The sequence below is a fragment of the Lepidochelys kempii genome, chromosome 2 (genome assembly GCF_965140285.1).
Source record: "Lepidochelys kempii isolate rLepKem1 chromosome 2, rLepKem1.hap1, whole genome shotgun sequence".
NCBI lineage: Eukaryota > Metazoa > Chordata > Testudines > Cheloniidae > Lepidochelys > Lepidochelys kempii.
This window is the reverse complement of record NC_136381.1, coordinates 134,693,856-134,721,487: the sequence shown is the minus strand read 5'-3', so window position 1 is coordinate 134,721,487 and position 27,632 is coordinate 134,693,856. Positions and strand designations below refer to the sequence as shown.

General features: G+C 44.8%; 1 protein-coding gene across 1 annotated transcript in view; it reads right to left on the bottom strand.

Moving 5' to 3' along the window:
• MYO10 (myosin X) overlaps positions 1–27,632 on the bottom strand; it is a 272,590-nt gene that overhangs the window by 140,126 nt on the left and 104,832 nt on the right. The window contains exon 3 of the mRNA XM_073332289.2: positions 7,229–7,387. Coding sequence (XP_073188390.2) covers positions 7,229–7,387 — 159 coding nt within the window. The remainder of the gene's footprint in view (positions 1–7,228; positions 7,388–27,632) is intronic.

Below are 27,632 nucleotides of genomic sequence, written 5' to 3'. Positions count from 1 at the left end.
GTTTGATATGGTGCCACATGGGGAATTATTAGTTAAATTGGAAAAGATGGGGATCAATATGAAAATTGAAAGGTGGATAAGGAATCGGTTAAAGGGGAGACTACAGTGAATCATAGTGAAAGGTGAACAGTAGGCTGGAGGGAGGTTACCAGGGGAGTTCCTCAGGGATCGGTTTGGGGACCAAATTTATTTAATCTTTTTATTACTGAGCTCGGCACAAAAAGTGGGAGTGTGCTAATCAAGTTTGCAGATAATACAAAGCTGGGAGGCATTGCCAATTTAGAGAAGGACCGGAATATCATACAGGAGGATCTGGATGACCTTGTAAACTGGAGTAATAGTAATAGGATGAAATTTAATAGTGAGAAGTATAAGGTCATGCATTTAGGGATTAATAACAAGAATTTTAGTTATAAGCTTGGGACGCATCAATTAGAAGTAATGGAGGAGGTGAAGGACCTTGGAGTATTGGTTGACCACAGGATGACTATGAGCAACCCATGTGATATGTCAGTAAAAAAAGCTAATGCGGTCTTGGGATGCACCGGCAACGTATTTCCAGTAGAGATAAGGAGGTGTTAGTACCATTATACAAGGCACTGGTGAGACCTCACCTGGAATACTGTGTGCAGTTCTGGTCTCCCATGTTTAAGAAGGATGAATTCAAACTGGAACAGGTACAGAGAAGGGCTACTATCAGGATCCGAGGAATGGAAAACCTGTCTTGTTAAAGGAGACTCAAAGAGCTTAGCTTGTTTATCCTAACCAAAAGAAGGCTGAGGGGAGATATGATTGCTCTCTATAAATATATCGGAGGGATAAATACCAGGGAGGGAGAGGAATTATTTAAGCTCTGTACCAATGTGGACACAAGAACAAACGGATATAAACTGGCCATTGGGAAGTTTAGACTTGAAATTAGACGAAGGTTTCTATCCATCAGAGGAGTGAAGTTCTGGAACAGCCTTCCAAGGGAAGCAGTGAGGGCAAAAGACCTATCTGGCTTCAAGATTAAACTTGATAAGTTTATGGAGGAGATGGTATGATGGGATAACATGATTTTTGGCAATTAATTGATCTTTAACTATTCATGGTAAATAGGCCCAATGGCCTGTGATAGGATGTTAGATGGGGTGGGATCTGAGTTACTACAGAGAATTCTTTCCTGGGTATCCAGCTGGTGAACCTCAGCTGATCACCATATTTGGGGTCAGGAAGGAATTTTCCTCCAGGGCAGATTGGAAGAGGCCCTGGGGGGGTTGTACCTTCCTCTGTAACATGGGGCACAGGTCACTTGCTGGAGGATTCTCTGCTCCTTGAAGTCTTTAAACCATGATTTGAGGACTTCAATAGCTCAGACATAGGTGAGAGGTTTATTGCAGGAGTGGGTGGGTGAGATTCGGTGGTCTGCATTGTGCAGGAGGTCAGACTAGATGATCATAATGGTCCCTTCTGACCTTAATATCTATGAATCTTACCAGACTCCTCTCTGTATAACTGTATCAGTAGCCACAAGCATATCCTTCCATATTCAATTATCAAGGAGACTGCACCTCTTCCTCTCAGACTTGGCCCTAGTCATGGTGACTCGTGCCTTTGTCCCCTCCAGGTCTGGCTACTGTTACGTGGTCTCTTTGGGTCTGTCTGAGAAAGCCACATTCAAGTTTCAGCTCATCTAACACCAGACAACTCACCTCCCTTCTAGGAAAGATAGGAGACACATGCTTCCAACTCTTTCCCTGTGCATTTCTGGACTCACTTGTGGGCCAATTCCTGATCTTCAGTTCCATCAATGGACTAGGACTTGGCTACCTCAGGATCCTCATCTTCCTCACGTCTACACCAAGAAAACTACTATCAGCAGGGACATTACAGCAGACAGAGCCCAAGGTGCAACTCTCAGCAGTGAGAAGAAGAATGCATTGCATGGAGGGTCCTGAACTATGGGGCTCCCTACCACCAGAGATACGGAGGCGCTCATGTCTCCTCTTTTAGAGCACAACCAACAGCACACCTCTTTTGAGAGATTTTCCACAAGAAAGGCTACAGAAGAGATCAGAAGATTGTCCCTGCCCTTAGGTAACTTCCTCCAAAACAAAATACATCCTAAATGAAGGAGGCACAGAGAAAAGCATCCTTCCTCAGGTAACAGTTTTACTTCTTTGAGTATTGTATTTGGGGCCTGGATACTGAGGTGACCGTCCTGTTCCACAGTCACTTAAAAGGACAGGTACCTACCACGGTTCTATAACAAAACAACAAGGGAGAGAAGAACAGCACATGTTTGTTTTCCTTTGTGGAAATTCAGACAAGGAAAGAGTGAAGCAGTGTATGAGGAAAACACATTAAATACAAAACAGATTTAGGTATGTTCAATTTTGACTTGAGACATCAAAATGGTTGAACTCAAATTAGAATGGATTTTATTATCTCTTCCAGCCTCAATCTGGACACCACTAGCTGCTTCAGAATATTGACTACAAAGTTAGACAAGTTTCTGATAGTGCAGAAGTTTCTTATAGCCCAGCATTCCCTGAATGGAAGAGGGGAAAAAATAATAAGGCTTATACTTTACACTGGTCTTCACTACTGGAGTTGCTGGCTGAGGCTAAGCAAATCAATGAGGAGCCTGATAAGCTGTGGCATCCATAGCAAATATCTTCACGATAATAAGGAAATAATGGAGGGTTTAAGGATAAGGGTATCATTATGCCAGACAAAAAGGCATGAAAGGCGTAATTAACCGAAGTGAATTGCAAATTGAAATTGTACATAAATCTTCAGATGTTTACCTATGTCTTCTCTTCAGGAATATGAATGCTTTAATACAGGAAAGAAAGACAACAGTTTGGAACAAATGGATTGTCAAGGGACAAGAGCTCCATTTAAAATGTCTTCATTGGAAAGCAACGATGTTCAATATAAATACTGTGTGGAGAAAAGTTATTTATTCTTCTTTGTAATTTCACAGATAATCTTCACAAGCCTTTCCACATACAATTTAGATATTAGTGGACTGCGTTTCAGATGATGACATTTGGCTGTATAAACACGGATGTTATAACGAACAAGTAAATATACAGCATTACACTGTACTCACTACTATGAGTATCAAAGCAACTTTCTAGTCTCATTGCCATGTGAGCCAGAAGGTTTTTTAAAAACAGCATAATGTCTATATTACTTTAAACACAATTTGTATGCTGCTTTTTTTAAGTTACATACATTAATCTTGACTGTATGAATATACAGAAGGCACATTCTTCCACAGGAAAAATAAAGTTAGCAGAGAGACCACAACAGATCTACAAGCTATAAGCATTTGCACAATGGTCTGTGATAGGGGGTGGTCCAGAGATAGCTCACCCCAGGAAGAGGACAGTGCTTAGAGAGGCACAATTCCTTGCTGATTTCTCTGCAATGCATTACACTCCTGCTGGCCAGCCACCTCTGTGGGCTAGTGGCAGAGAGTCAGGTTAATGGCTCCATACCCTTTCCTGACTCAGTGGGGAAGAGGGACATGGAGGGAGGCTATGGTTGCCTCTGGCCCTTGTACAAAGAACTTAAATTGTAAGGGAAAGGTTCCTTGTGTGTTCTGTGCAAGGAACAATCCAGTCCAAAGTGAGAATGACAATGAAGTTTATCCCTTTAGCTGTATGAAAACATTTGGCAAATGTTAAGCAAACCTAATCTAACCTTTCCCCCTCTATCGAATTTTGGCTTTATCCCAGTAACATATCATTGCAAGGTCCCTACATGGTTCAATAGCTCTGATTTGGGCATCCAGTATCCATCTTATGATTGGCCACTCCTGGCAACAAAAAATTTCAGGCTGCATCTTTTGCTATCTGAAGTGCCACTACTCCTGGCATCACTCTCAGCAGTGCTCTGGCTGGGGTGGAATAGCACTGCTCCCTATATCAGACCCTGGCCGCACATGTAGGCCAAGTGAGTTGCTTGAATACAAATTTCACTGCATTGTATTTGAATGAGCCGGAGTTTTGTGAGGTGACGACACAGTGGACCCAAACAGTAAAATCAACAATACCACAGGGACAATGATCAGCATCAGCAACTGACAGTGCCATGTCACCAGCAACAGAACACAAATCTGTCTGTCTAGGAATTTATACTGCACTCATCACCAAAATATTAGAGAGATCCATGGGTTGCCACAACAAGACAGGGAACAAACTAGAACACAGCTCTGTAAATAAAGCCATTTCTTGATTCTCCACAAGAGCTTTTTTTCCCCTTAAAAAAAAAAAAAGAAAGGCAGAATCTAAATGTCAGCCTGTCTACTCACTGGGAAATTTATAGGTAGTTATTTATTTTTACTCTTAAAATAAATAAATAAATCCCAAGGGAGCCTGAAATGTGTTTCCTTAATTTCTTCTACACCCTTTGCACGCACAGAGTTGTTCATGTATGCTGAACTATCAGAATTGATTTTTTATTTATTTATTTTTTAGACAAAATGGCTCATTTGTTTGAGAAAAAACATATGTAAAAATTAGGGCTGTCAATTAATCGCAGTTCACTCACGCGAGTAACTCAAAAAAAATTAATCGTGATTTTAAAAAGTAATCATGATTAATCACAGTTTTAATCGCACTGTTAAACAATATAATACCAATTGAAATTTATTAAATATTTTGGATGTTTTCTACATTTTCATATATATTGTATTCTGTGTTGTAACTGAAATCAAAGTTTATAATATTTTTTATTCTAAATATTTGCACTGTAAAATTATAAACAAAAAAATAGAATTTTTCAATTCACCTCATACAAGTACTGTAGTGCAATCTCTTTGTCATGAAAATGAAACTTACAAATATAGAAGTTTTTTTGTTACATAACTGCACTCAAAAACAAAACAATGTAAAACTTCAGAGCCTACAAGTCTGCTCAGTCCTACTTCTTGTTCAGCCAATCGCTAAGACAAACAAGTTTGTTTACATTTACAAGAGATAATGCTGCCCTCTTCTTATTTACTGTGTCACCAGAAAATGAGAACTTTTTAGCAGGCATTGCAAGGTATTTACATGCCAGATATGCTAAACACTCATATGCCCCTTCATGCTTTGGCCACCATTCCAGAGGACATGCTTCCATGCTGATGACGCTCGTTACAAAAAAATATGTTAATTAAATTTGTCATTGAACTACCTGGGGGAGAATGGTATGTCCCCGTTCTGTTTTTACCCACATTCTGCCATCTATTTCATGTTATAGCAGTCTCGGGTGATGACTCAGCACATGTTGTTCATTTTAAGAACACTTTCACTGCAGATTTCACAAAACACAAAGAAGGTATCAATGTGAGATTTTTAAAGGTATCTACAGCACTTGACCCAAGGTTTAAGAATCTGAAGTGCCTTCCAAAAATCTGAGAGGGATGAGATGTGGAGCATGCTTTCAGAAGTCTTAAAAGAGCAACACTCTGACGCGGAAACTACAGAACCTGAACCACCAATGCTTTACATTGTTATTGAGCAGAACCTGTCATCAGCATGGACGCGTGTCCCCTGGAATGGTGACTGAAGAATAAAGGGACACATGAATCTTTAGCACATCTGGCACGTAAATATCTTGCAATGCCGGCGACAACAATGCCATCAGAACGCCTGTTCTTACTTTCAGGTGACATTGTGAATAAGAAGCAGTCAGTATTATCTCCTACAAATTGTAACCAAACTTGTTTGTATGAGCGATTGGTTGAACAAGAAGTAGGACTGAGTGGACTTGCAGGCTCTAAAATTTTACATTGTTTTATTTTTTAATCGTTTTTTTTTTTTACATAATTCAACATTTTTAAGTTCAACTTTCATGATAAAGAGATTGCACTACAGTACTTGTATTAGTGAATGAAAAATACTATTTCTTTTGTTTTTTACAGTGCAAATACTTGTAATCAAAAATAAATAAAAAGTGAGCATTATACACTTTGTATTCTGTGTTGTAATTGAAAGCAATATATTTGAAAATGTAGAAAATATCCAAAAATATTTAAATAAATGGTGTTCTATTATTGTTTAACAGTGCAATTAATCACAATTAATTTTTTTAATCGCTTGATAGCCCTAATAAAAATTATGAGGACTTTATAAAACATATTAAAAAAAGACAAGCTCAAATTTAAGATTATCAGCACTGACTTTTCCTTTGGCAGCAACATATAAAAGGAACACAAGCAGCTTTGTGCCCTTTTGTGTTTCTTTATGGTGAATAATGAAATTTCCTAAAGGTGATGAGGGTTGCTTGGATTTTAAATATGTGTTTACTTAAATTCAGCCTATTTGTTTATAAGAGATGGACTTTGGCAGAAAATAACATTATGCTGGCTATTCCAAGAAGTTGGAAAGAAAATTTAGGCTAAATTACATTTTTCTGCATGTCAAGTTATTTTATTACACTTTATTACAAAATGAAAAATAAGTATAAAAAAAGCCAACAGGAGTCACCATTGTTCTCTGTATGCTGCTCACAATAATGTTAGATTGGGATCAACACTGGTGCTAAAAAGTAAAATTTAAACTCTATTAGCCATAGAAGTGGGCAATATAAAGTCAAGAAAAATGAAACTCCACGTATACTAATGGCCTGATTTTCAGAGGTCCGGAGCACCCGGCTGCTTCCACTGATGTAAGCTCCTAAACCTGCCCAAGTTCTATGGCATGGGCTCTCCACCTGTGGGATCATGATAACCACCCTGTCCTACCTATATTGAAGAATGGGAGAAGGGTCTCAGCTAGATTCTGGCCAGATGGGATCCCCAGAGGGGGACTCAGTATGGAAAAGGTTGAGAAGCACTGTTCCATTGTGTCCTCTCAGACAACCTTCTCACAACTTCATCTCTTGGAGTATATTAAAAACAAACAAAAAAAAAAACCCAGCATCTTTGCTCTCCTGTCCTGTCCCAAGAAATTTTAATGAATTAAAAAAAAGCAAGACCTTAAAAATCAGTAGCATGTCTGATTTTTATCGACATCAAAGATTCCATTGCACTTTTCTCATCAGCAGGGGTTTCTCTGGAGCCCCTGACCAAACTTTCCCTCCATTTTTTCTGGTGGAAAGTCAGCCTGCAACACATAGATGGATTCATTTCCTTCACATGTATATAGTTTGAAGAACTTAGGGGATGGGAGGTGCTAGATCACTGTAAAATATTGCCGTTACATGCAGGAAAACATTCTTCATAGTCTTTGTTTCAGAAGACACTTACATAGATTTTATTTTGTTGATATCGCTGGAATAAGTTGTGCATGATGGAGCCCTCATGGAGGTCTACAAGTGCTGCCATGTCTTCCACACTCTCCACACTCGTTTGATGCATAGCGGTTACTTTTTGGTGCGTGATTGTACTCTGTTTGTAAGTGAATACCTGAAGGAGGAAAAACAGACGGTGCATTAAAGTCTCATGCCTATACAAGAAAATATTGTTCAAGCTGATAAACTGGACAGAGGTGAAATTCAGAGGGTCAGAACAAAGCATCTGCACCACATCAGTCCCATTTATACCTATTTTGAGGACTTATGGGAGACATAAGCCTTGTAGACCTACACAGGAAAAGACTACTCCTCTGGTTACTAATAACTACATAATGAGTAATCAGAGGACTGTAGTTCAGTTTGGGGTGAATAGAGTCCCATTACTGCACACTGCACTATTTAGGACTTCATTTACCAGGACAAATTTCTCCCTTAAGTAATTCGCTGATTTCAGTGAAATTACACTGGGAAAGAAACATGTTCTGCAGTAACAAGTGTCAGAAATAAAAAATGATTGATTCAATCATGGCGAGCAAAGTAAACATTTATGGGCTTGGTCCAACGCTCATTTAAATCTTTCCATTGTACTCTACAATCAGGATCAATGACATCTTAGGTCATTAATCCAACATTAATGTGCAGGTTAAGTACTATGTGGAACAGCCTTTCAAGAGCAGGTGTCAGACTGTGATCAAAATGCATTGGACGGAACACAATTAGAGTATTTACTCATTAAATGAAGTTCATGCATTTTCCATATAGCTGTTCTAAAGATCTGCTTGGAAGATATTTACATACAGGATCCAAGTAAATTACCTTGTATGGATTTATTTAAAAAACTATATGTCTGAAGATCTAAGCATTTAAGGCTAAAGATGATTGTGCATCTAAAAATCTATGCAAGGACTATTTAGAGATGTGATTTTATAATCTTCACCAACTCACTAATGAAATATTTTTAAAGCAAATATTAAACGAAGATCCTGTAGACACATGTTCTGAGTAAATATTACAGTAATGCACAACTGTTTTTGTCAGTAAATTCAGAAACTGACAGTATATACCTGGGGTTTGGCAAATGCCTGTAAAATGGCTTCATTATCCCTTGAATGGCTCTTTAACAGGTTTCAGAGTAGCAGCCCTGTTAGTCTGTATTCCCAAAAAGGAGTACTTGTGGCACCTTAGAGACTAACCAATTTATTTGAGCATAAGCTTTCGTGAGCTACAGCTCACTTCATCGGATGCATTCAGTGGAAAATACAGTGATGAAATATTTCCCCATGTTTATTTCCCCCCACCCCCCTACTGTTCTTCAGACGTTCTTGTTAACTGCTGGAAATGGCCCACCTTGATTATCACTACAAAACGTTTTGTCTTCCCCCCCAAGCTCTCCTGCTGGTAATAGCTCATCTTAAGTGATCACTCTCCTTACAATGTGTATGATAACACCCATTTTTTCATGTTCTGTGTGTGTATAAATCTCCTCACTGTATTTTCCACTGAATGCATCTGATGAAGTGAGCTGTAGCTCACGAAAGCTTATGCTCAAATAAATTGGTTAGGCTCTTTAACAGTTTCAATGTTGTGCTAATAGGTCTGGCAGGCTGGAACACTTTTTCACTTTTAACTTCTAGATCCCCTCCTGAAGAAGAGTCAACAGGCTGCAGCAGCGAGATGTGAGAGCCTGCAGGAAGGGTCAGAACAGGGATAGGAAAGCCGGGAGGGTGGACACCAAGGGCTTGGCTACACTTGCGAGTTACAGCACAATAAAGGAGCCCCGGGCGCACTAGCTCACTCCCCGTCCACACTGGCAAGGCATGTAGAGCCCTCTGACTCCGCGGCTACAGCGCTTCTGGTACGCCACCTCAGCGAGTGGAATAACGTTTGCTGCGCCCCCGCTGGAGCGCCGCAGCACCAGTGTGGACGAGGTGTTGCATTACTGCGCTCTGATCAGCCTACCGAAACGTCTCATAATCCCCTTAAGTCAAGTGGCCGCTCTTGTCATTGTTTTGGAATCACTGTAGGAATGCGGATATGCCCTTTGAAACCTCCGTTTCTGACAGCCAGATGCTTATCTGCTTGGAGACAAAGCAACCATTAGTGTGGAATGCTGTGTGTGAGAGAGAGAGAGAGAGAGAGAGAGAGGCGGGGGGAGGGGGGTCTGCTGCTGTCTGAACTTACAAGACAGCATGCTGATATGCTCTCAGCCCCCCAAAAACCCACTCTCTCTCTCCCCACATACACACAACACACTCCCTGTCACACTCCACCCCACCCCCCCCATTTGAAAAGCACGTTGCAGTCACTTGCATTCTGGGATAGCTTCCCATAATGCACCACGCCTGCGCCCAATGCTGCTGCAAGTGCTGCAAATGTGGCCACACCAGTGCGCTTGAAGCTGTCAGTGTGGACAGACTGCAGCGCTTTCCCTACTGCGCTCTACAAAGGCTGGTTTAACTCAAAGCGCTCTACATCTGCAAGTGTAGCCGTGCCCTTAGGCCCAGTGGTGCCCCAAATTTTCAGGTGCCCTACGCAGCTGCGTATGCCTAAGGATGGCCCTGATCATTACCAAGGATATCAAATATCTTTGGAATTCAGTTTCCTGTTTCTTTTTAAATTCACATTCCTGGCACCTAACTTCTATAGGCACTGAATATATCATAAAAATAATTTCTGTAGGAGTTGCTTTTTTATTTATATAGCCAACTCTACTTGGCAATCTTATTCACCAGTAACGTAATCACCCTTAAAAACTGAGAAATCCAAACACTGGGGTAATGCAGAAATTTTAATAATGTGTTACATGAAAAAAATCTTCCAAAGCCTTCTGAAATAATATTTATAAAGCTTTCTTCTGACTTAAGAATTGTGACAACTGGCAGTCTAACTAGTTGTGAACATTTCAGAGTTGCCTATGTGGGCTACGAATTGCATGTTACTGGAGATTGGAACAATACGGTGCAAGATGCCAGGTCTTCTCAGGAAAAGAAAAGCTTCTAAAACCCAAATATTTTCAGAGCAAAACACTGAACATATTTCTTCTAATGAGGAGCTGAACAGGTGCAGTAATGGTCAGAATTATAGGAAGCCACTCTGTAAAAATAGAGGCCTGCCACTACTAGACATAGCAAAACAGTGAAAACCATGTCATCGTTGCAACAGAAAGAGGGAGGAAGGAGACCAAGCACTGGTCTACACTAGGAGTTGAGGTCGAACTTAGCAGTGTTAAATCGATTTAACCCTGCACCTGTCCACATGATGAAGCCCTTTTTTTCAACTTAAAGGGCTCTTAAAATCAATTTCCTTACTCCCCCCGACAAGGGGATTAGCGCTGAAATTGGCCTTGCTGGGTCGAATTTGGGGTACCGTGGACACAATTAGACGGTATTGGCCTCCGGGAGCTATCCCAGAGTGCTCCATTGTAACCGCTCTGGACAGCACTCTCAACTCAGATGCACTGACCAGGTAGACAGGAAAAGGCCAGCGAACTTTTGAATTTCAATTTCCTGTTTGGCCAGCGTGGCAAGCTGCAGGTGACCATGCAGAGCTCATCAGCAGAGGTGACCATGACGGAGTCCCAGAATTGCAAAAGAGCTCCAGCATGGACCGAATGGGAGGTACGGGATCTGATCGCTGTTTGGGGAGAGGAATCCGTGCTATCAGAACAATGTTCCAGGTTTCGAAATGCCAAAACATTTGCCAAAATCTCCCAGGGCATGAAGGACAGAGGCCATAACAGGGACCCGAAGCAGTGCCACGTGAAACTTAAGGAACTGAAGCAAGTCTACCAGAAAACCAGAGAGGCGAACGGCCGCTCCGGGTCAGAGCCCCAAACATGCCGCTTCTATGATGAGCTGCATGCCATTTTAGGGCGTTCAGCCACCACTACCCCAGCCGTGTTGTCTGACTCCTTCAATGGAGATGGAGGCAATACGGAAGCAGGTTTTGGGGACGAGGAAGATGATGAAGCTGTAGATAGCTCCCAGCAAGCAAGTGGAGAAACCGGTTTTCCCAACAGCCAGGAACTGTTTCTCACCCTGGACCTGGAGCCAGTACCCCCCGAACCCACCCAAGACTGCCTCCCGGACCCGCCAGGCGGAGAAGGCACCTCTGGTGAGTGTACCTTTTAAAATACTATACATGGTTTAAAAGCAAGTATGTTTAATGATTAATTTGCCCTGGCATTCGCGGCTCTCCTGGATGTACTCCCAAAGCCTTTTCAAAAGGTTTCTGGGGACGACAGCCTTATTCCATCCACCATGGTAGGACACTTTACCACTCCAGGCCAGGAGCAAGTACTTGGGAATCATTGTAGAAGAAAGCATTGCAGTGTACATTTGCTGGCATTCTTTATCTCTCTGTGTTATCCTCAGGAGAATGATATCATTCATGATCACCTGGTTGAAATAGGGTGCTTTTCTTAAGGGGACATTCAGAAGTGCCTCTTCCTGCTGGGCTGTTTGCCTGTGGCTGAACAGAAATGCTCCCTGCTGTTAGCCACGGGGCTAGCCACGCGCTGGGGGGAGGCAAAATGCGACCTTGGAACGAAAGCACATGTGCTATGTAGGTAATGTTGACAGCAAGGTTTACCGTGAAAGAATGTACCCATTGTTCTAAAAAAATGTGTCTTTTTTAAATACCACTGTCCTTTTATTTTCTCCACCAGCTGCATGTGTTTCAAGGATCACAGGATCTTCTCCTTCCCAGAGGCTAGCGAAGATTAGAAGGTGAAAAAAATGCACTCGCGATGACATGTTCTCTGAGCTCATACTGTCCTCCCACACTGACAGAGCACAGACGAATGCGCAGAGGCAGACAATGTCAGAGTGTAGGAAAGCACAAAATGACCAGGAGGAGAGGTGGCAGGCTGAAGAGAGGGCTGAAGCTGAAAGGTGGCAGCAGCGTGATGAGAGGAGGCAGGATTCAATGCTGAGGCTGCTGGAGGATCAAACTAATATGCTCCAGCGTATGGTTGAGCTGCAGGAAAGGCAGCAGGAGCACAGACAGCCGCTACAGCCCCTGTGTAACCAACCACCCTCCTCCCCAAGTTCCATAGCCTCCTCACCCAGACGCCCAAGAACGTGGGGGGGGGCCCCTCCAGCCACCCAGCCACTCCACCCCAGAGGATTGCCCAAGCAATAGAAGGCTGGCATTCAATAAGTTTTAAACTTTTAAAGTGCTGTGTGGCCTTGTCCTTCTCTCCTCCACCACCCCTCCTGGGCTACCTTGGTAGTTATCCCTCTATTTGTGTGATGAATGAATAAAGAATGCATGAATGTGAAGCAACAATGACTTTATTGCCTCTGCAAGTGGTGATCGAAAGGAGGAGGGGCGGGTGGTTAGCTTACAAGGAAGTAGAGTGAACCAAGGGGCGGGGGCTTTCATCAAGGAGAAACAAACAGAACTTTCACTCCGTAGCCTGGCCAGTCATGAAACTGGTTTTCACAGCGGGCTCCATGCTTGCTGTGGTATGGCGTCTGCACAAGAAAAAAGGCGCGGAACCATTGTCTGCCGTTGCCCTGACGGAGGAAGGGGTGACTGACAACATGGCTTACAGGGTTGGTTTACAGGGAATTAAAATCAACAAAGGGGGTGGCTTTGCAAGAAACTGAATGGCCGCCTCAAGGATAGAACTCAAAACCTCAAGGATAGAACTCAAAACTGGGTTTAGCAGGCCATTGATTTCACAGCGGGAGGGAGGAGAAAATGAACACAAAACAAATCTGGTCTATTTCTTGTTTTGAGCCACTTCATCTATCTTTATACATCTTGCTGACAGCAGACTGTGCAGTACGACCGCTAGCCATCGTCATCTCCTGGGTGCTCGGCAGAAGACTGTGCAGTATGACTGCTGGCCATTGTCTTCTGCTGGCTGCTGATTAAAAGACAGTGAATCGCCATGAGACAAAACTTAAAAGGGAAATGACCTGGCTGAGTCACTCCCATGTTTGCCCAGGCGCCCCTGACCTCATCAAGGTCGGTTAAAAAAGCACCCAGGACTACATCGATGACGGCTACCAGTCATACTGCACTGTCTGCTGCCAAAAGGCAATCAACTGCTGCTGTGTAGCAATGCAGTACCGCGTCTGCCAACACCCAGGAGACATACAGTGACGGTTAGCTGAGCGGGCTCCATGCTTGCCGTGGTATGACGTCCGCACAGGTAACTCAAGAAAAAAGGAGCAAAACAATTGTCTGCCCTTGCTTTCACGGAAGGAGGGAGGGAAGGGGGGCCTGACGATATGTACCCACAACCACTCGCGACAATGTTTTAGCCCCATCAGACACTGGGATTTCTACCCAGAATTCAAATGGGCGGCGGAGACTGCAGGAACTGTGGGATAGCCACCCACTGTGCAATGCTCCGGAAGTCGACGGTTGCCTCGGTACTGTGGACACGCTCCGCCGACTCCATGCACTTAGAGCATTTGTGTGGGGACACACACAATCGACTGTATAAAAACGCTTTCTACAAAACCGACTTCTATAAATGCGACCTAATTTTGTAGTGTAGACATACCCCAAGATCAGTTACAGACTGAACAGAAGGCAGAAACAGGTTGCAACGCTGAAGAAATTCAGTATTCAGGATCATTATCAGAATAATAAGCCTTCTGGGAAGCCAGTTAAAAACCACATGGATGGAATGCAGGTTTGTTGCAGAAAGTATGAGAAACACCACTAGCTATTATTCATATTGGAACAAACAGTGTGGAAAAGAAGGAAGAATTCAGAAAACTTTACAAATCTAACAAAAGTGGCAGACTTTCAAAACCTCTCAGTACTGCAGGCACATTCACAAAGACCCAGGCTGATCCAGAAGATGCATGGTTAACGGAGGGCAAATGAAGATTCAACTTCTGGAGGCCCTGGAGAGTGTTCTGCAGGGAGAACTGTTGGATATAGAAGACAAGAAAAGCACTTGATCAGGGAAGGCTGAAGTTGTTTGGCATGGCTAAATAGGAGGGTAAGGAAATTAAACTAGGCAGTGGTGGGTGGGAAAGAATTAGTTATCTGAACCATGAAATCGGCAGGGGGAAAGCTGGGTCAGAGAAAAGTAAATGAAGTCACAACAAATTTTTGGCCTGCAAACATTCTGAGAGTCCCTAAGACCAGTAATGAGCTGCCAAAATCTTAACAACTGGTTCCCTCCTCACCCCACGAGGGCGTTGTGGCCTGCCCCCACAACTCCTGCCCCATCCAACCCCCCACGTTCCTCCCCCACATGGACCCCTGCCCCATCCACCCCCTCCCCTGTCCCCTCACTGTCCCCGGAACTGGTCAGGAGGGTCTCGTGGGCCACCGTAGTGGGTGCCCACCCCGCCCCACCCCTAAGAACCACAGGGACCTACCAGGGGGCGAGGTGGGGAGTCCTGGCGGCGCTTACCTGGGGCGGCTCCCAGGAAGCATCCGGCAGGTCCCTCTGGCTCCTAAGGGCGGGGTAGCGAAGCTGGGGGGGAGCAGGGGAAGCGGTGGCTCCCCCCACTGATCACATCAAAAGTGGTGCCTTAGGCGCCGACTCCGTGGGTGCTCCAGGGCTGGAGCACCCTTGGGGAAAATTTGGTGGGTGCAAAGCACCCACCGGCAGCTCCCTGCCCCACGCCCAGCCCCAGCTCACCTCCGCTCTGCCTCCTCTCCTAAATGCGCTGCCCCGCTCTGCTTCTCCCTCCCGCCCCCCCGACTTCCCACGAATCAACTGTTTGCGCGGGAAGCTGGGAGGGCCAAGAAGCAAGCGGCGGCTTCCTGCTCAGGCCCAGGGAGGCGGAGGTGAGCTGGGGCAGGGAGCAGTTCCCCTGCATCCCCCCGCTCCCGTGTTACCTGCTGCGGCGCGGGCGGCCCGCCCCCACCCCAGCTCATCTCTGCTCAGCCTCCCTGCGCCTGAGCGTGAAGCCGCCTATTGCTTTTCAGCCCTCCCAGGCTTCTCGCGCAAACAGCTGATTCGCGGGAAGCTGGGGAGGGGGAGTGGAGAAGCAGAGCAGGGTGGAGCGTAACTCAGGGGCGGGGGCAGAGGCGGAGCGGAGGTGAGGTGACCTGGAGCTGGGGGTGGCGAGAAGCGCTGCCGGTGGGTGCTCTGCACCCACCAAATTTTCCCCATGGGTGCTCCAGCCCCGGAGCACCCACGGAGTCAGCGCCTAAGGTGCCACTTTAGGCCAGTTGTTAAGTTTAGAAGTCCTTTTAGAACTGGTTGTCCCGCAACAGGTTCCAGCGAACCGGTGCGAACTGCCGCCAGCTCACCACTGCCTAAGACTAAATCACACAAAAGAACAGAATCTGGAAACAGAGCCAGGCGCAATTTCCTTGCCGTTGCTGGGGCCTTGGGCACTAGTGCGCCTTGGTCCCTCCTATTCTCTGCCTGTGGCACATAATAGTCTAGTCTCCTGTGGGCTGTAAAACTTTGGTCTAATTTTGGTTGTTGGGTTTAGTGTGCAGACGCTGACTGGGTGGTGTTGGTGGCCTGTGATATGCAGGAGGTCGGACTAGATGATCTGGTGGTTCCCTCTGGCCTTAAACTGTATCACAAACAAACAGATCAAACAGATATCAAACAGGTCAAATTTATTAATAAGCTAATAAATAAATACAAGACGTATGGTGGGATAGCAAAAGGAACAGGACAGAAGGAAGAACATCATGGGCAGGGAACAGACAAAAAGAAGAGGGGAGGAAGGGGTAGGAAATGACTGAGGAGTGACAGCATTATATGAGAGAAATGAGCAACTTGAGCAGAGGCTATCAAAGAGGAAGGAGATGAAATTAAAACAAAATGGGTTCTGTTGAGAAGGATTAAGAAGCCAAAAAACAAAAAAAAGGACGTCTGCAGTCAGCTTCCTGTAGGTATGGGTCATGTAAAGGGAGCAAGCACTAGCCAAGGAAATAGACAAAATCACTTTTAAAAGGAGGAATTTATTTTTAGGGGATTTCAATTTCCTTCATATTTGCTCGGAATCTCGGCAGGTCACAGAGGTGAGCAGGAAGTTCCTAAATAGTTAAGCACAAACACTATTAGCATAATAATAAATAAAGGATTGAAACCACTGTGAAAAAAACAAAACAACCTGAAACCTTGCAAGGACTAATTAGAAGGTCACAGTGTGAGATACTGTAGCACAGGAAACCCCTCGGGGTGGGGTGACCACAACACCATGACAGGTTACAGAACTGATGCAAACACATTAAGAGAAGATGAGCAAGCAGATTTCTGTACTTTAAAAGATCAGACTTTGGCAGAATACAGAACCTGGCACCCTCTGTGAACTGGCAGCGGTATCGGAGGGTCACACAAAACACACAGGAAGGTTGGAACAAAATTTAAGACAGCACTAAATGAGGACTCAACAAAAATGCTTTCCTCTCAAGATATAAATATATCAGGAAGATAATTTGTACATGCTGAATGCATAGGGAGACTGTGAATTAAATCCCAAGGAAGAGAGCTTATGTAAAATAAAAGTAAGAGGTCTGAAAATTATCATGCAGGGGGGAGAGGCAGCAAAACTGGAATACAACCAGAAGGTTCAATCTTGCAAGAAAATCAGTTAGAGGTTAAAATAGAAGGGAACAGAGTGTGGAATAACCGGAAAGGAAACAAATGCTCTGAAAATACACAAGAAGAAAACAGGTCCCCCTAAAAGAGTAAAGGGCACCCCACTCGGTGAGGATAGAGACACCTCAGAAATGCTTGATGACTAGCCTGCAGAGGTAAACACACCATAGATAAAGCAAAGATAGAGGTGACTATTGCTCAGACAATAGTGAGGAGAAGGCTATTTCTAAACTATGGTCAGGAGGGAACAAAGTATGAAAGAAAAACAAGCATGAACACTTCAGGGTTCAAAAGGAATTTAGAAGGGAACTGCCAAATCCCCAGATACCATTAGATTGATAAAAACAGAGCACACACACCTGAAGACCTGAGGAAAACTGGTTTAGTGCCAAACTTGGAGAGGGGGAAAAAATATGACTGGAAGCAGGTAAATACAGGCAGGCCCCTATGTCAGACTTCTCTCTCAGCTACAAATAATGAATGTTGTTAAGATACATGGATGAGCAGGGATCATTAGATAAATGTTAAAATTAGCAAGAGGAAAGGAGTACTTGTGGCACATTAGAGACTAACAAATTTATTTGAGCATAAGCTTTCGTGAGCTACAGCTCAGTTCATCGGATGCATTCAGTGCATAGGCATACTGTGGGGAGATTTATGTACACAGTGAACATGAAACAATGGCTGTTACCATACACACTGTAAGGAGAGTGATCACTTAAGGTGAGCTGTTACCAGCAGGGGGAGAGGGATGGGATGATGTGGGGGACCTTTTGTAGTGATAACCAAGGTGGGCCATTTCCAGCAGTTGACAAGGACATCTGAGGAACAGTGGCGGGCGGGGGGGGGGGGGGGAATAAACATGGGGAAATAGTTTTACTTTGCGTAATGACCCATCCACTCCCAGTCTTTATTCAAGCCTAAATTAATTGTATCCAGTTTCCAAATTCCAATTCAGCAGTCTCTCCTTGGAGTCTGTTTTTGAAGTTTTTTTGTTGAAGAATTGCCACTTTTAGGTCTGTAACTGAGTGACCAGAGACACTGAAGAACACTTCAATCACAACAAAAGGTTATCACTACAAAAGGTCCCTCCGTCCCTCCTGCGCCCCCCCCCCCCGCCCCCCCAGCTCTCCTGCTGGTAATAGCTCACCTTACCTGATCACTCTCCTTACAGTATGTATGGTAACACCCACTGTTTCATGTTCTCTGTGTATATAAATCTCCCTACTGTATTTTCCACTGAATGCATCCGATGAAGTGAGCTGTAGCTCACGAAAGCTTATGCTCAAATAAATTTGTTAGTCTCTAAGGTGCCACAAGTACTCCTTTTCTTTTTGCGGATACAGACTAACACAGCTGCTACTCTGAAACCTATCATTAGCAAGAGGGTGACATAGGCAGAGAGGGGGACAGGGAATGAAGACAGGTGAGATTAAAACAGTGGATAATCTGCCCTGATTTCATCAAAGCTTTCAAGAGAAGTGGGCACGAGATGGCCCCATGCCTCAGCTTTCTGACTCACTTCTATTTAGAACTCAAAGGACACAATAGATAGGATTTTCAAACATGCTCATTGTTGGCCTAACTTTACTCCTGCTGAGTCAATGGTGAAGTTCCACTGATTTCACTTCAAAGCAGACCAACATTCAGTTCTTTAAAAAACACTACTCACGGATAGTACCATCTGAAGCCTTCCATTTGCCAGGCCTCCCAAGAAATAACATACACCGTTCTGGGTATGGAGTGCAAAAACTATACCCAACTTTTGGAAGTAGTACAGACAACAGGAAATGATTGAGGGAGTGGAAGCAAGGTCAAACAAGAAATGATTTTGTGACCTTAACTTGGTCAGCCAAGGAAAAGACAGCTAGAAAAGGGAATCCAGTAATGGTATGCAAGTACTTCAAGGGGATGTACAAAGATATGGGCATGAATGTGTTCACTCTACCACACAATGCCCACAGTTTCCTAGGAATGACTTTCCAAATAAGCCATTACTGTGATGCAGGAATGTTATGTACTCAAGGGGTGGGGGGATGCTGTCAAGACACTATTAAGATGTGGTCCACCCCATGAAAAAAAGTTTGAGAACCCCTTTCGTTCAAGATCGAACATGAGGGCTGGGTCTGTGACATTATTAGAAGCCAGGTTTCAGAGTAACAGCCGTGTTAGTCTGTATTCGCAAAAAGAAAAGGAGTACTTGTGGCACCTTAGAGACTAACCAATTTATTTGAGCATGAGCTTTCGTGAGCTACAGCTCACTTCATCGGATGCATACCGTGGAAACTGCTGCAGACTTTATATACACACAGAGATCATGAAACAATACCTCCTCCCACCCCACTGTCCTGCTGGTAATAGCTTATCTAAAGAGTTGTCACTTTGGATGGGCTATTACCAGCAGGAGAGTGAGTTTGTGTGGGGGGGGGGGGGTGGAGAGTGAGAAAACCTGGATTTGTGCTGGAAATGGCCCAACTTGATGATCACTTTAGATAAGCTATTACCAGCAGGACAGTGGGGTGGGAGGAGGTATTGTTTCATGATCTCTGTGTGTATATAAAGTCTGCTACAGTTTCCACGGTATGCATCCGATGAAGTGAGCTGTAGCTCACGAAAGCTCATGCTCAAAAAAATTGGTTAGTCTCTAAGGTGCCACAAGTACTCCTTTTCTTTTTAGAAGCCAGGCTTTTATGAATTACATATATCCCTGGCACTTGGAATGTGCTGTTCCACTATCTTAAGTCATCATGCCTTTTTTTAAACCTACTCATAAATTCATTGATGAATTATGGAAAGTAAAAAAAGCCATGCATTTGAAGTGTAACATTATAACTAAAATCATTCAACAGACACTTTTTAAAGGAATATTAAAAATCTCCACCAGTTTGCCCCTCCCTATTTCTATATGTGCAGTATACCACTTTATTTTTCACAGTGATTAATCTCTACAGAAAATAGTGAGGAATCTTTTTTCATTAATCATTTACCTTTAAAAAAAAATCACTAAGTCTGTCAATTTCTCTTTAGTAAAAAATTGGCCCTTAAAACCAAGAACTAATGGAAAAACATAATAGCGGAATTAACTTGTAACTCAATGTATAGACACTAGGGCCCAATCCTATGGTCCTTCCAGGGCCCAAATTTGGGATGTGCAGGGACATAGAATCAAGCTTCAAATGAGGAACTTTGAGGTGTACCCTCTCTCTCCATCTATATCACCACATGATGTGGTATCAAACAACTAGATCACTTTTTGAAGAACTCCATCCTACCACCACCGTTTTCACGGAAAAATCTAAGGGCACTCTGTTTCCTGCTGACATCACTGTTATTTGCATGCCATGCAAGTAGCATTCCCACCTCCACACGCTCACTCATTCTGTCGTTCTCTTTTTATTTATACTTGCTTTGAGTCAAAGAGTCTCTGTGTATATATAAAGCCTGCTGCAGTTTCCACGATATGCATCTGAGGAAGTGAGCTGTAGCTCACGAAAGCTCATGCTCTAATAAATTGGTTAGTCTCTAAGGTGCCACAAGTCCTCCTTTTCTTTTTGCGAATACAGACTAACACGGCTGTTACTCTGAAAAGTGACTACAATTATGCCTCCCAGCATGGAGTGTGGGACAGGAAAAACTCACTGACTAGCAGGACCTCATATGGTTCAGATGCAGCACTCCAGCACTCCCACTGGGCATGGGCAGTTACAATTTAAATGTCAACACTGTTTATGACTATTTCACCACTGATCATATTAGCAGAAATATCCAGCACTGTGTGCAATTAGTGTGGTGACCAAGGGCACTGGAACCTTTGTACAAGTGGAGGAGGGGGACACAAGGCCAAAGTGCCCCCTCCCTCTTTGCAGCTGGCTGCTCTGGCAGTGAGTCAGCTGCTGTCTCTTCTGGAGCTACAGCAGCCCCTGGTGGGCAAAAGATGTAATTTCAGGACCTCCCTAGCAGAATAGATTCTGCAGGCAGGAAAAATAATCTCCGGGGAACATGAATTCATTTAGGTTACTTTTGTTAAAAAGCCCCCACTCCAGTTCTGGTGTTGGTGACAGTGTTGAACTGAAAATTGGTTAAAAGAGGTATAAATGTGTTGGTGTAGTTTACTATCATGATGGCAGTGGGCTAATGCCTGGAGACTGGTGTTATGTCAGGCAAAAATTTTGGCTTAATTTAGGAAGCCATTGTTTTTTGGCATCTGTGTTGTGGTGTGGAAATACACGGAAGTGTTTTTACGCGGGATAAAGTACAGGAGCTGAACATTTTTCTGTACTGCCATTCTGATCTACTTAAACTGCAACTTTCTTTGTATCTGAAATGTACATCTATGGGAGACCCTACTGAAATTCTTATGTGCAAGAAATCAGTACCAAATTCTTTTTAGGAACTTTTATTTGAATTATGTGAATTTATACAATTAGAGGGTTATTGTAAAGTACTGTAGTTTATATCTAAAATTCAAAGAGGTATGGGACAGAGAAAGTGAGTTTTACAGAAGTTATTGTTACAGAAATATTTGATAATAAACAGTTCCCTGAAGGGTATTCAACCCAAAACCTAAAGCAGCTTGTTAATGCATGGAAGCCAGAAAATGAATTTAACTATAAACAAAAGTGAAACTGACTGGTCTCCCTTTCATTGCTCAAACTGAGGGCATGTCTGTATGGGAAGTTATACAACTATAAGGTAAGGCATAAATTTAAACTTCTATAGTTATACCTGTATACGTCCCTAGGTAGAAACTCTTATCCTGATGAGAGTGCCATTTTTTTATTTAGCGTATGTTGTTTTGGCAGCAGTTTTAGCTAAAGCGGAAAAAGGCACTCATAGAGGAATAAGAGTGTTTACACAGGCAGTTATACTCGTATAACTATAGTGGTTTAACGTTGCATGTGGATGAGCCCTGAGTGGGGTGCACAAAGTGAACGAGAAGCATAACTGACAATTAGATTATAAAATTGTTAATTAAATTTATCTCTATTTAAAGAAAACAGAGGTAATGTCTGTATTATTTTATAAAGTTATGGATTTTCCCTGGACAACATCCTTTAAATTTCAGTCTTAATATTGCAAATTTGAGAGAGAAAATAATATCATTACATTTTTTGTACGGAAATTCCAGTAAATTGCTTACAGCCAGAACATCCGCTTTAAAATAACTTTACGCATTCTCTGCTGTTGGTCTGTATGGAGGGTAATCATTCATGTTTCCCCTCAGTTTAGAAGTTAAAAGACCTACTGTAATAAATCTTACAAAATCTTTCTAGACGTGAGTCCAAGTGGGGAACAGAGGCCTTGAGCTCACATTACAAGCTGTGGAATGCAACATCCCAAGGAGAAAAATCTAAGTTGTCAGAAGCCCTTCAAGGACCCAAAGATTAAAAAAAAATTGTTTTGTAGCTCTTATCTTTTCTAGTTATATCAAATAGAATGTAAATAATTAAAATGTGGGATGAAGAGGAGTGCTTAGTAATCAGAACAATTTAACACAAAAGGGAACCGGCAAACTGCAAGTGCAGAATTTAAAATTTCTGTCGCATTTGTTTCAATAAGATTACACACCACTGTAACATTGTGGTTTGATTCCTTATCCTCCCCTCCTTATTTTCCCCCTCACACTTGAAACCTGACCTTCAACTTCCATTCTATTAACATTTATTTTACCATATGGGACAATATGATCCTCAGACAACACAGTCTAATAGGGCCCAAGACTTGTTTTTCTTTAACAAATGCTGCTGTAATCCATAATTTCATTTCTTTTGAGGTTAACTGCAAAATGGAGTTCTTCTTCAAGTGATTGCTCGTATCGATTCCATTTAGGTATGTGAGTGCCGCGTGCACAGTCATCGGAAAGCTTTTCTCCTAGCAGCACCCGTCGGGTGGGCTGTGGAGCCCCTTGGAGTGGCGCCTCCATAGGCTCTATATATAACCCTGCCAACCCCAGCGCCTTCTCAATTCCCTCTTACAGCCAATGACAGTTGTTGGAACTGTGGCGTCTTGCTCAGCAAGCTCTCCACGTTTCCCTAGCTCTATTTACTTTAGTTTTTGTTTTCCTTAGTTATTTTAGTTAGTGTAGTGTTAATAAGAAAAGGAGTACTTGTGGCACCTTAGAGACAAACAAATTTATTTGAGCATAAGCTTTCGTGAGCTACAGCTCACTTCATCGGATGAATTCAGTTACTGTAGCTCACGAAAGCTTATGCTCAAATAAATTTATTAGTCTCTAAGGTGCCACAAGTACTCCTTTTCTTTTTGCGAATACAGACTAACACGGCTGCTACTCTGAAACCTATAGTGTTAATAGTTCATTGTCAGGATTGGGGGTTCCCCTTCAACCCAACCATGCTGTCCCTGGGAACTCAGGGCATGCCTAAGTCCCAGGGGTCAAACTCTGCAAGTCCTGCAACAAGCCTATGCCAACGGGCGATGACGCTTACTTAAAGTGTCTGGGGGAAACACACCAGGCGGATAAGTGCAGGATTTGCAAGGGGTTTCACTCAAGAACCAAGAAGGAGCGGGACTTTAGACTGAAGCAGTTGCTCATGGAGGCAGCATTTGACCACAACCAGGACCCGGCACCGAGTGCATCGGTGCGTAATGCCCCGGGAGTGGTGGAGACGGCACTGCGGAAGGACTCTAGATAAGACCACGGCACTTCCGTGGTCCAGTGCGGAAACAGTCGGAGATAACTTGGCACAGTCCCATTCCCTGCGTCAGAAGCAGCACTGGAAACAAGGGAGGAGTGGTTCCCCGACTTCGGGACTCAATCCCTTGGAACCGGCCAATGGAGTGCGTCCCAGGGAGGAGCCCCCAGTGCTGAAAACTCCGGCACCAGCACCGTCGACTTTGGTCCTGCAAGGGGGCCATAGAGTCCGGTGCAATTGGACTCACCGTGTCAGGTGGTGGTGAAGGTACAACTGACTTCCATCCCAGACACATTTGAGGCTGCGAGAGACCTCATAGACATGACACCACTGTGGTCCCCGGCTCTTCGCGCCAAGCCCCCGCTGTCACAGCGTGTGGTACTGTCCCACAGAAAGCCTGCAATGCTCCGCCCCTTGGTGCCATCAGGGACAAGATACCGCTTGGAGTCCCGGCACCGCTCGGAGTCTTGGCGCCAATCAGGCTTGCAGCACCAATCAGACTCGCAACAACCTGGACTTAGTAATGACGGTACCAGAGCACATAATCGAGTCCCTCCAATGGTGGCTTGACCCTAGGATGGTGTGCAAAGGAGTCCCCTTCAACAGCCCCCAGCCCTCCTTGTCCCTGGTAACAGATGCATCAGCTCTGGGTTGGGATGCGCATTTGGGAGATCTACAAACGCAGAGCCTTTGGTCTCAAGATGAGCTCTCCCTTCATATCAACATCAAAGAGCTCAGTGCGGTATGCCTAGCATGCCAAACTTTTTGGGCCTGGCTGCAAGGCCAGTGTGTGGCAGTGAGGACGGATGGATGGACAACACCTCTGCCATGTTTTACATCAACAAGCAGGGTGGAACCTGTTCCTCCCCCTTGTGCTGAGAAGCCCTCAGGCTCTGGGAGTTCTGCATAGCCCACTCCATTCACTTGGAAGCGTCCTATCTCCCAGGGGCTCAGAACAACCTGGCAGACCACCTCAGCAGATCGTTCCACAATCATGATTGGTCCATCTGTCCGGATGTCATACACGCCATCTTCCAAAGGCGGGGGTTTCCCCAGGTCAAACCATTTGCCACCCGCAGCAACACGAATGCCCGATGTTCTCCTCCTTCCAGAATCACAGTCCAGGCTCGGTCATGAACGCGTTTCTGCTACCCTATGGAGTCCACCTGTTGTATGGCTTTCCCCCATTCCCTCTGGTGCATAAGGCTCTTCTCAAGGTCCGCAGGGACAGAGCAGAGGTAATCCTGGTGGCCCCAGCGTGGCCTTGACAACACTGGTACACCATGCTCTTGGAACGGTCAGTGGACACCCCAATTGCGTTGCCACTCCACCCCGACCCGATCACTCAGGACCACGGTCGCCTGCTCCACCCAGACATCAAGTCTCTCCATCTCACAGCATGGAAGCTTCATAGTTAAACCCCAGGGAACTTCTGTGCTCGGAACCTGTAAGGGAGGTCCTACTTGACAGGAGGAAACCATCCACCAGGGCCATGTAGCTAGCTAAGTGGAAAAGGCTCACTTACTGGTATGCCCAGCATCACACACCTCCAATACCACTCATCCTAGAGCACCTCCTACACCTAAAACAAAAAGGCCTGGCAGCGTCGTCCATCAAGATACACCCCACTGCTATTTCGGCCTTCCACCCAGGAGTATCTGGATGCTCCGTATTTGCTAACCCCATGGTGGGATGTTTTCTCAAGGGCTTGGAATGCCTCCATCCCCAAATTAGACAGCCAGTTCCTGTGTAGGACCTTAACTTGGTCCTCTCCAAAGTAATGGGGTCCCTGTTTGAACTGCTGGTGATTTGCTCCCTCCTCTATCTAGTGTACAAGGTAGCTTTTCTGGTCTCCATTACCTCAGCAAGAAGGGTGTCTGAGTTGGAGGCCCTCACCTCTGACCCACCTTACATGGTCTTCCAAAAGGATAAGGTGCCTCACCTGGCCTAAGGTTGCATCACTTTTTCACACGAGTCAAAACATATACCTGCTCATCTTCTTTCCTAGGTCTCATGCCAGTAACCTCAAGCAGAGGCCCCACTCTCTGGATGTTCGGCGGGTGCTAGCCTTCTACATCAAATGCACTAAGCCATTCAGAAAGTCGAACTAGCTATTTGTAGCCGTGGCTAACTGGATGAAAGGACTCCTGGTACGTCGCAAAGAATATCTTCCTGGATCACATCCTGCATCTGCACATGCTACGAGTTAGCCAAAAATCCCAGCTCCAGCACTTACAGCACGCTCCACAAGGGCACAGGCCTCATCGGCAGCATTCCTGGCCCAAATCCCAATCTGAGAAATCTGCAAGGCAGCAACTTGGTCCTTGGTGCATATGTTTACCTCTCATTACGCCATCATCCAGCATGCCAGAGATGATGCAGCTTTCGGCAGAGTGGTGCTCCAATCAGCAATTCCATAACTCCGACCCTACCACCACGGTAAGGCTTGGAAGTCACCTAATTGGAATCGATATGAGCAATCACTAGAAGAAAAAAGAATGGTTACTCACCTTCTTGTAACCGTTCTTCGAGATATGTTGCTCATATCCATTTCAAACCTACCCGCCTCCCCCTCTGTCAGACTAGCCAGCAAGAACGAACTGAGGAGGCGCTGGGTCAGCAGGGTCATATAGAGAGAGCTATGGAGGTACCGTTCCAGGGGACGCCACAGCCAACCTGACAGGTGCTGCTGGGGAAAAACTTTCTGATGACTGTGCGTGCGGCGCGCACACACCTAATTGGAATATGGACGTGAGCAACACCTCTCGCAGAGCAACAGTTACAAGAAAGTGAGTCAACGTTCTTTTTCCACCTCCATTTTTTCCAGTCACTTTTTCTGCCGAAGGCAACCAACAAGCACTGTTTGGTGAACAAGAAAAGGATATTTCTTCCTCCTACATGGGCCCCTGCACCATTGTGATTGACACTGGTCTTTGCCCCAACAAGTGTGGTGATGTGCATGTATCACCTGGAACTCATCTATTTTTTCCAGCAATTCTTGTCACATTGCTGCCTTGCTCCCTGTTTGGTCCTTGCCTTTGATGATCGCTCCCTCTACCTGCTTCAGGATTTCAAAGCCCTTCATCCTTATCTGCCCTGGGTAGCCTCCTCCCATCCCAGCTACCAGCTCCTCCTTACCACCTCTAACAGTTTCCTCATACAAGCCCAGATGCCAGCTTCTCTCAGCACTGGGTCAGGCAACTTTCACAGGAAATACCCACTCAACCCCTCTCCTGCCATCAGCTCCTCTTGATCCCCTTCAGTAGCTCCACTTATTGTTTCAGTCTTCCCTCTCCAGGGCAGGGAAAGCAACGGATGACAAAGAGTGGATTCCACTTTCCAGACTTGGGTTTTCTGGTTCATTAACACCTATCAGTCACTTCAGACGCTCACAGAAAAGTTATCTAATCTTCCCCTGCTCCAGCCATAACACTGCTATTAAAATCTTTTGCCCCTCTTCTGTTACGAATGTGTCATCGCCAGGCAGATCCTCTTCTGACTACCTTGGCCTCCAAGGCTCTGCTCAGTTCTGCCCCACCTACATCCTTACTCTAATTTCTTCCTATGCCTACCATTGTCTATGCTCCTCCCAAGTCTCCCTCCTGGGCACCCCTTTTGGATTCTTCTCAGACTCATCATTGTGCCTTCTTCCTAGCCACTTCCCTGTGCTCTAAATGACCACCCTCTCTCTAGTCACACTCCTTCAAACACACTGCCTCCCGCAGAGCCTTCCAAAGACAATCCACCAACACAAACACAATGTGTTCAGAGGGGGAAAAAAAACTACAATGTTTTGAATTCAGGCCATCCTCTGGTTATCTTGTATATAGGCGCAGCCCCGGAGCACCTACGGGGAAAAACTGGTGCAGCCAAGCTCCCCGCCCCAGCTCACCTCACCTCCTCCCCTGAGCACACCGCGTCCCAGCTTCTCCTCCCAGTGCTTGCCACCACAAAACAACTGCTTCATGGCATAACAAGCTGTGGGAGGAAGGGGGGAGGAGCAGGAATGCGGTGCGCTCAGGAGAGGAGGCGGTGAAGAGGCGGGGCCAGGGTGGGGATTTCTGGAAGGAGTCCAATGGGGCAGGGAAGGGGAAGAGTTGGGGCGGGGTCTTTGAGGAAGGGGTTGAAATGGGGCAGGGCAAGGGTGAAGCCAGAGCGGG